General features: G+C 36.8%; 1 protein-coding gene across 1 annotated transcript in view; it reads left to right on the forward strand.

Annotated features, from left to right (window-relative positions):
• DNAH12 (dynein, axonemal, heavy chain 12) overlaps positions 1–9,249 on the forward strand; it is a 74,983-nt gene that overhangs the window by 18,512 nt on the left and 47,222 nt on the right. Inside the window, exons 18-28 of the mRNA XM_009322331.1 lie at positions 515–709; positions 920–1,041; positions 1,163–1,445; positions 2,073–2,192; positions 2,572–2,728; positions 2,959–3,131; positions 4,626–4,778; positions 5,203–5,442; positions 7,218–7,463; positions 7,775–7,894; positions 8,606–8,715. Of these exons, the coding sequence (XP_009320606.1) occupies positions 515–709; positions 920–1,041; positions 1,163–1,445; positions 2,073–2,192; positions 2,572–2,728; positions 2,959–3,131; positions 4,626–4,778; positions 5,203–5,442; positions 7,218–7,463; positions 7,775–7,894; positions 8,606–8,715 (1,919 nt within the window). The remainder of the gene's footprint in view (positions 1–514; positions 710–919; positions 1,042–1,162; positions 1,446–2,072; positions 2,193–2,571; positions 2,729–2,958; positions 3,132–4,625; positions 4,779–5,202; positions 5,443–7,217; positions 7,464–7,774; positions 7,895–8,605; positions 8,716–9,249) is intronic.

Here is a 9,249-nt window from a genome sequence, read left to right on the forward strand (position 1 = left end):
AGGTTCAAGCAGGCTCAGTGAACATAGGTAGTATTTAGTCTTTACAGGCAGTCTCTCCACCCTCTTCCAGAGGTATCTGCTATTGTTCACTTTAGGGACAGGATACTGGTCTGGCTGGATCTCTCCTGTGATCTAGGGTGGCCTTTCTGGTATTCTTGTGCCCCTGCTGTAATTCAGCTGCAATCCAAGAGCTCCTTGCTGTGGGGAGATGAAACAGAATTTGCCTCCTGGGTACTACTTAACCATTAAGTTGTTAAAAGATCATCACTAAAGTGATAACTGCATTTTAGAAAATTCATTTCCAGGTAAGTTAAACTTTCTGAACTCCTTTGGCCATCTGTATACATGGAAGAACCTAAATACTCCTAAAATATTTTTCTTTCGTTTACTGCTAGACATTTTTAATTTCTCCTTGGGAACTAGAGTACCACAGTGTCTACCTTTCCTATATTTAGTCTCTCTAACATTATTTGTTTGGAGATATTAAGGTAACATTCTTTAAATATTTATTAAGGAATGGGAAAATCACTTAATTCAAATTCAGGAGATTATTGATGAATGGCTGAAAGTGCAAGCACAGTGGCTTTATTTGGAACCCATTTTTTCTTCTGAGGATATTATGCAACAGATGCCGGAAGAGGGGCGTCTCTTTCAGACTGTGGATAGATACTGGAGGGATATTATGAAGTATTGTGCCAAAGACCCAAAGGTAAGGGAAATATACAGCACTAAAAGGAAACAGTAGCTTCTCTTGGGTTTTTTTGTCAGTGCTTTTGTTTTCAGAATATACACAATGAACTACTACATCAGTTGCCTAGGCTTTCTGGGAACAAAGCCATGTTGTACATTATTTGAACAACTTCTACTGTTTGAAGTATCTTATTAATAACTTACAGTTTGCATGTGTTTGTTATTACAGGTCCTTGTTGCTACTTCCTTGATAGGGTTATTGGAGAAGCTTCAGAACTGTAATGAGCTTCTTGACAAAATCATGAAAGGGCTTAATGCTTACCTTGAGAAAAAACGTCTCTTCTTTCCCCGGTATGATGAGTTTTGGCTATTGAAAAAACAAAGATTCTGAATGTTTATTTTGTTGTGAATAAGGTCAGCCTTTAAAGCAGCTTTATAATACAGCTGGCTTTTTTCTCTTTTTCTTTTTTAGCTTCTTTTTTTTGTCTAATGATGAAATGTTGGAGATCCTGTCGGAGACTAAGGATCCTCGCAGAGTTCAGCCTCACTTGAAGAAGTGTTTTGAAGGCATTGCTAAGCTACATTTCCTTCCCAATTTGGATATTAAAGCGATGTATAGTTCTGAAGGCGAGTGTGTAGAACTGATTTCAACCATTTCTACTTCTGAAGCTCGAGGTGCAGTGGAGAAGTGGTTAATTCAAGTAGAAGATATTATGCTGAAGAGTATACGTGATGTTATTGCTAGATCAAGAATGGTATGGGTTTTGTAATAATTTAATAACTGTGGCACAAATAGAGCTTTCTTTATTTTAAGGCTGTCTCTTGGCTTCCTAAAATTCTTCCTGAACACAAGAGTTGATGAAGTTATGGGACCAGGACCAAGTTACCATTACCTGTATTTATAGGCCGGTGAGATAAATAAGAGTTTAGTTTGAGTAAGAATCAAGTCGTTTTCCTGTAACACTGGATATAAATTCTTTTAAAAGCTTGGCAGCAATACTGTGTTTATAGGATATATCACCTGATGTAAATAAGTTATTCAGGTTCTTTTTATTTAATTACAAGTTAGAAATACAACACTTGTAATATCTTTGCTCCCTCCTAAAAGAAAATCATTAGCCAGAAAATGTTTCTTTGTATGAAGTCAGCAAGTTGTGAATATTTACATAATATGAAAAGATAATTGCAAGAATCTTTAGAATTATTTGATTAAAAGTTGCAAATCTAAGGGGGGAAAGAGCATTTAAAAGTTCTTTGGACTTTGAAAATAAAATAGTATTTTTTAGCAAAGAATATTAATAGGATCACATTATATGCTTCTGTATTACATTATGATATATTGCACTGACACTGTATTTGTATACTGTATTTAACTCTTTCAGGCATATCTAGAGGCTGAGAGAAAAAGATGGGTTCTGGAGTGGCCTGGACAAGTAGTATTGTGTGTGTCTCAAATGTTCTGGACAAGTGAGGTACATGAAGTACTTTGCAGTGGACCAGAGGTACTTCGTAATGCATAATCTTTTTTTAAAAATCTTTTATTTCAATTCAGCTAATATGTTTAGCTTAACCAAATAATTTTCTACAATCAAAATAAAATTTGAAAGGATCAGCATATGAGTTTGATATACATGAATTTATGTACGGTGACTTACACCTTTGATTCAGGTACTTGAATGTTCTTGTTTAGAGCAAGCATAGATTAAAATGTAGCTTTGCAATGTAAATGCATGACTGAATGAGAGAGGTTGATACAAAAACATGACAATGTAAAAGAATGGCTTAATAAGCAATCTCCTTTAAGATATTTAGTCAACATGAAGAAGTCTGGAACACTTGAAACTCTCATAATCAGTTTAATAATTACCTTTTTTCTCCTAGGGTTTAAAGAATTATTATGATACACTTCAGCTTCAACTTAATGATATTGTAGAGCTGGTAAGAGGAAAACTGTCAAAGCAAACGAGGACTACGCTGGGTGCCTTGGTTACTATTGATGTTCATGCTAGAGACGTCCTCATGGAAATGATTGGAAGTGGTAATTATCTTCTACAACATTTTTCTTCACGTGTCTTAACACATTAATTAAAAATAGTTAACCAATCTGATTTTGCTGCCTAAAACACAACAGTATTAAGATAGGTATGTGAGTATTTGGATGTGAGCATCAACATTAATAATTTCAAAGCTGTTTTAAATTTAAACCTAATAGAAAATCCAGTTATCTAAAATGTCTTTTATGATGGCTTTCAATTCTGTGTTTATCAGGCGTGCAGAGTGAAACAGACTTTCAGTGGCTTGCACAACTACGATATTATTGGGAATTTGAGAATGTTCGTGTCTGCATCATTAATTGCAATGTAAAATATGCCTATGAATACCTTGGAAACTCACCACGCCTTGTCATCACTCCTCTTACAGACAGGTGTTACCGCACCTTGGTATGATCTTCCACCAGTGCTACTAAATACTGTATTTACTGTAGTATAGTATTTCTTACACTGTTCATTACAGCCATACTTTTAGGGCTTGCAGTTGCTGTCAGACTCTGGTATTTCTGTTAAATGTGGTTTTCAAAGATTGTAATTTCTATAGAATATTGAACGTGAAACTGATTTATAACAACAAATCTGGACAGCCCACCAGCATGACTGAAACATTAGTGGATTGTTCTGTTGTGGATGTGTTTTTTAAAATACGAAGAGAAAAAATGCCCAATATTTTTATTGCTGTCTAGATTACGAGAACACAAAATCCTTTTCTGATGTTCTGTGGTTGCTAAATAAAATGGAGAAGGATCCGTTTGTGATCATATTGTTCCTAAGACTAGTACAACAGTTTGGCAACTTCTTAGTATCCCTGCTCTTGTTAGAGGTGTTTAGTATTGTACTGGTCTATCCTCAACTAACCTGGCAACTGAAAATTTACCAAAGTCATCTCAGATAATGGCTTTTCTGACTATCACTTACTGCAGTTTATTTCGCTGGAGTATGGTTTCAAGTTTTACTAGGCACCCATCCTCCTCCTGTTGTAAGATGGTAACTTTCATGCTGCGGAGACCTAATCACAAACTCTGTAGGGTTTAAGAAAAGATCTGAAAAGACCTGACTGATGCATCTGAAGATATTTTTTTGCTCTCTTTGTAGCTTTAATTTTTATGGTATGGTTCTAGCTGATGCTTGGTACCTGTTTGTCAAAACACGAAGGTACATTTGTGTGAGAGGACAATGCAGCTGGTAGCCTGTTTCCTTTTTAAGCTCACAGACCTTGAATCTTGGAGCAAAGCAGTTGGAATCCTGGTACCCTGGCAAATGGAAGTCTCGTCCTTTGCCCACAGAGGTCTTAATACATTATTCCCAGTGCTTGTCAATATACATGTGGCCCTGTAACTGTGGATTGGAAGCCAAATACATCTGAGTTTTTGTTTAGAGTCTGCAACTTTATTTTTTTTCCTGTCAGATTTTCCTCCTACTTCAATGGAATATAGGAGAGAGTATGAAATGGTCAATGGAATATATGTGCAATAAAGGGGGACAGTGAGGGAAACAAAAAGGAAAGAGGGAAAAAGTATATTAAAGGAGAAACAGAGGTAGAAAAGAGTAGCAACCAAGTAATTGCATCAAATTTAATTTGAAAGATGTATCTAAGCAAGAACTGAAAGATCAGGTCCAATAAAGTTTGAGTAACTAATCATGGTCATGATGACAATAAAACTAAACTCTCTGTTAAGGTCAAAATTCAATTCTGTTGTATATAGTTCCAAGCTGTAAGTATATTTCAGATTATTTTTTAATTAGTATAGCCATATTTTTTTTTTTGTTAGTTTCATACAGTCATTGTATGTATGCACTGCAATTTAATTTAACATTTTTATTCAGAATATTTTCATATGAATGAAGTACTAATAATTTCCATAAACTATTTCTGTTTCTTAGATTGGAGCCTTTTATTTAAACCTTGGTGGTGCCCCAGAGGGTCCAGCAGGGACAGGTAAAACAGAGACCACCAAAGACTTGGCTAAAGCTCTTGCTGTTCAGTGTGTTGTCTTCAACTGCTCTGATGGCCTCGATTACCTGGCAATGGGAAAGGTAAACAGAAAATAAATGTTAGGCTTTGTATTTTATTTTTAGGATGAAAATTGTAGGGTGCCTACTTTAGAGACACTTCAATAAATGTAATCTGTGGTCTGCTACCCTTGGACACTATATACTGGTCTCTACATATGCTTAATTTCCTGTGGCTTGTGAAATCCTATTAAGTCACTCATTAAAACATGTAAAGAAACAAGAGTTCACAGGATCAGGATCTTATGATTTAGCTTTCTTTAGAACCAAGAAAAGACTTTGTTCTTCAGTACATCACTGGTCTTTGCTCTGCACCGGCCTGTTTAGGCTTAGACATTATTAGCATAATTGTATCTTTCATGTAATTAAACTTCCAATGTGATACTCTTTGGTTTCTTTTGAATCTTATTCTGTTAGTGATGTTATTGCTATCTTTCTTCATTTGCAGTTTTTCAAGGGATTGGCTTCATCAGGTGCATGGGCATGTTTTGATGAATTCAATCGCATTGAATTGGAAGTACTGTCTGTTGTGGCACAGCAGATCCTTTGCATCCAGAGAGCCATACAGATAAAGCTAGAAACATTTATTTTTGAAGGAACTGAACTGAAGCTTAACCCCAACTGTTTTGTAGCTGTTACTATGAATCCAGGTTATGCAGGACGTTCTGAACTTCCAGATAATCTGAAGGTAAAGTAATAAAATACATGTTTCTACTTAAGAATGATTTTTTTTTTAAAAATTTGAGGGATATGTGTATTGCTGGTATTAATTCAGACTGTACCACCTGAAGTATAAACATACACTTGTTATGCAATTTACGAATAGTAAGCCTTTTTTTTTCTTTTCTAATTTTTTTTCCCTCCTAAGTACTTTGTTCTTTGTGAAGGAATTTGAAATATTTTTTATTTTCTTGTGTCTATTAGTGTTTTTCATGATTATTTTTTGAGGCCAAAGGCTGTAGCAAGTAAACTGGCAAGTGTCAGGCTGTTGGTAGATTATAAGATTTGGATGCTAACTTCAAGATGGAGGGGTATGTTGGAAAAAATGCTTTAAGAAAGTATTTTTACATTGCATTTATTGTAGTCTGTCCTGGTTTCAGCAGGGATAGAGTTAATTTCCTTCCTAGTAGCTGGTACAGTGCTGTGTTTTGAATTTAGGGTGAGAACAATGTTGATAACACATCGATGTTTTTAGTTGTTGCTAGGTAGTGTTTATACTAGTCAAGGACTTTCCAACTTCCCATGCTCTACCGACTGAGAAGGCTGGAGGGACACAAGAAGCTGGGAGGGGGCACAGCCGGGACAGCTGACCCAAACTGGCCAATGGGATATTCCATACCATGTGATGTTATGCTCAGTATAAAAAGCGGGGGGAAGAAGAAGGAAGGGGGGGACGTTTGGAGTGGTGGCATTTGTCTTCCCAAGTAACCGTTACGTGTGATGGAGCCCTGCTTTCCTGGAGATGGCTGAACACCTGCCTGCCCATGGGAAGTGGTGAATGAATTCCTTTGTTTTGCTTTGCTTGTGTGCGCGACTTTTGCTCTACCTATTAAACTGTTTTTATCTCAACCCACGAGTTTTCTCACTTTTACCCTTCCAATTCTCTCCCCCATCCCATGGGGGGGTGTGTGGGGGTGTGGTGGTGAGCGAGCGGCTGCGTGGTGCTCAGTTGCCAGCTGGGGTTAAACCACAACATAGTCTTATTTAAAAGAAGTGTTAGCAAACAACACTTAATACATGTAATGAATTTGCTTAGATTACCTGATTAAATAAAATCTTTTGAGATGATAGTTTTGACTAGATTAGCTGTTTCATTGAGGAGGCTTGGCTTTAGCATAATCTGGAGCCTTTTGGAACAGCATCTGTTCCTTAAGACTCAATGTGGCACAGAGCTACTGGGCCAGAGCAAGTTGTCTCAGTCGGAACTATACTGTGAATGCTACTTAAAGCAGATTTAATGCAGCATAAAGAGTATACCAACTGCAGATCACCTAAAGAAAGGAAGTGCATTCTTTCACCTGCCATGTACAACACCTTCCTTCGCTTACTGCTGTGTTGGATGTATCGGTGTAAGGGGCAAACTGCATTCCTGAGACAGGGATGAGGGAAAAGATCTGGGAGAGACAGTGTCTTTTCTGCACTGGATCGGACATTGAGATGGATCTTGATGGCAGCTTATTCATGTTAGCTTCCTAGTGACTCATAAACTGCAAACATTGATAACTCTTCTATTTCATTGGTTCCCAAATGTTCTGCAGGCCACTGCTTTCTAGTGTAACTGTTTTAAATGATCCACAGCTTACCTAATCGTATTAAGCGGTACTTCATTTAAAATGCTGTTACTGTTTTCAGTTAGAAATGCTGCGATGGGATGAATACTGATCCATCACCTGCAAAAGTTCTGAATTACTTTCTATTCCTCAATTAATTACTTAAATGTATTTCTTTGGGTATGTATTTCAGGTTCTTTTCCGAACAGTAGCCATGATGGTTCCTAACTATGCTCTGATAGCAGAAATACTGCTCTATTCATATGGATTTTTGAATGCTAAGTCACTGTCAGTGAAGATAGTAATGACCTACAGGCTTTGTTCAGAACAGCTTTCCTCTCAGTATCACTATGACTATGGTATGCGAGCAGTTAAAGCTGTGTTGGTGGCTGCTGGGAATCTAAAATTGAAATTTCCCACAGAAGATGAAGATATATTGGTGAGTTCCTGAGGCAGTAATTCTTAAGGAATTTTACAGATGCATGTGGTTCTGAGTTCTGAAGGCAGTTCCGCCACGTCTTGTCACATCGCTGATCCACATTTCTTAGTTTCCCTATTTGTGAAACGAAGATAATAAAATACATGTTGCTCTTTCCAGTGCTATGCTGATGATCACACAGTTGTGCTTGACTGCTTATCAAAGGCACCATTTAATGTTAATCTTTATTACATGTTAGATTGTTTTAATTGATGAACAGTTTATTCTGTGTTTTTAATAAGACCAGTAAAACGTATATTTGTTTCCTCTAGCTTCTTAGATCAATTAAGGATGTGAACGAGCCCAAATTTTTGGCGCATGATATACCTCTGTTCATGGGTATAACTAGTGATTTATTTCCTGGAATCAAGCTTCCTGATGCAGACTACAATGTAAGTACACTTGTAACTTTTCCTTGGTCATAATCATTGTGGATTGTTTTGTGTTGTTGTTTTTTTTTCCACCAAGTATAATTAATACTGTAATTTGTGAGTTATTGCAAGATAAGGAAAATTATTGAATGTTTGCAATGAAACTTAGTGCCAAAGAAATTTTTTGTCTCTGTTCTGAGTATAATCCACATCTGAGTTCCCTTACATCCAGAAGGGTTTACCAAATTTTAGGGTCTCTTGCTGATTTCTTTCCTAATTTTTTGACATAATTAAGTGAGATTAAGCTTTGTGTTTGTATTTTCTTTTGTTTATAGCAACAATTAAAGCGTAGCTCCTTTGTAGGAGGATGGTTGGGAAGAAGATGAGCGTGTTGGAAAAGACAAAATGAATTAACTTTTAAAAAATTTCCAGTAAATACTGGAGTCTTGTTAAGTGTATTGTTCCAAAGCACACTGTTGGTTTCCAGATGGTGATATGCCTTCTCCTCAAGATAAAAATTGTAGTTAGCTCCTGTTCTAGCATATGAAGTACAAAAGTGATTTTTTTTTTTTTTTCCCCCAGGGATGTTTGCTATATTCTGATTAATAGTATTTCAGTTATTAGAATTAGTAATTAGAAACCGTTATTGATGAGTATAAACTGTTTTACTGTAGTCCAAGACAGTAATTTAAATTGTAGCAATGATAAGATTATGATCTGGTTTGATTTTAGGATTTTCTGGAATGTGCCAGCGAATGTTGCATTCGACATAACGTCCAACCTGTAAAAGCTTTTATAGAGAAAATGATACAGACATATGAAATGATGATTGTTAGACATGGGTAAGGTTCTCATTACTGCTTCACAAGCAGTATTTTTTGTAATTTTGGCTTATACTGTAGTGATTATTTATATCAAATGTAAAAGGTCTTAAGGGTGGCAAAATGTTTCTATTTGTATTGGAACAGTTGGTCACCAATACTGCTTTTACATGTACCAAAATTCTTGTAAATGTATGTCTGGGGAATTGTACTGCTCTTGATATATTTACAAATACATTAATGACAAAAAGAGAGCCAAGGAGAATCTCCACCCCTTATTGGATGTGGGGAGAAACATTGTCACTGAGGATGAGGAAAAGGCTGAGGTACTTAATGCCGCCTTTGCCTCAGTCTTTAATAGTAAGACCAGTTATCCTCAGGGTATTCAGCCCCCTGAGCTGGAAGACAGGGACGGTGAGCAGGACAAACCCCCCATAATCCAAGAGGAAGCAGTCAACAATCTGCTACGCCACCTGGACGCTCACAAGTCTATGGGGCCGGATGGGATCCACCCGAGAGTGCTGATGGAGAGAGCTGGTGGAGGAGCTCACCAAG

The sequence above is a fragment of the Pygoscelis adeliae genome, unplaced genomic scaffold (genome assembly GCF_000699105.1).
Source record: "Pygoscelis adeliae isolate BGI_AS28 unplaced genomic scaffold, ASM69910v1 Scaffold404, whole genome shotgun sequence".
NCBI lineage: Eukaryota > Metazoa > Chordata > Aves > Sphenisciformes > Spheniscidae > Pygoscelis > Pygoscelis adeliae.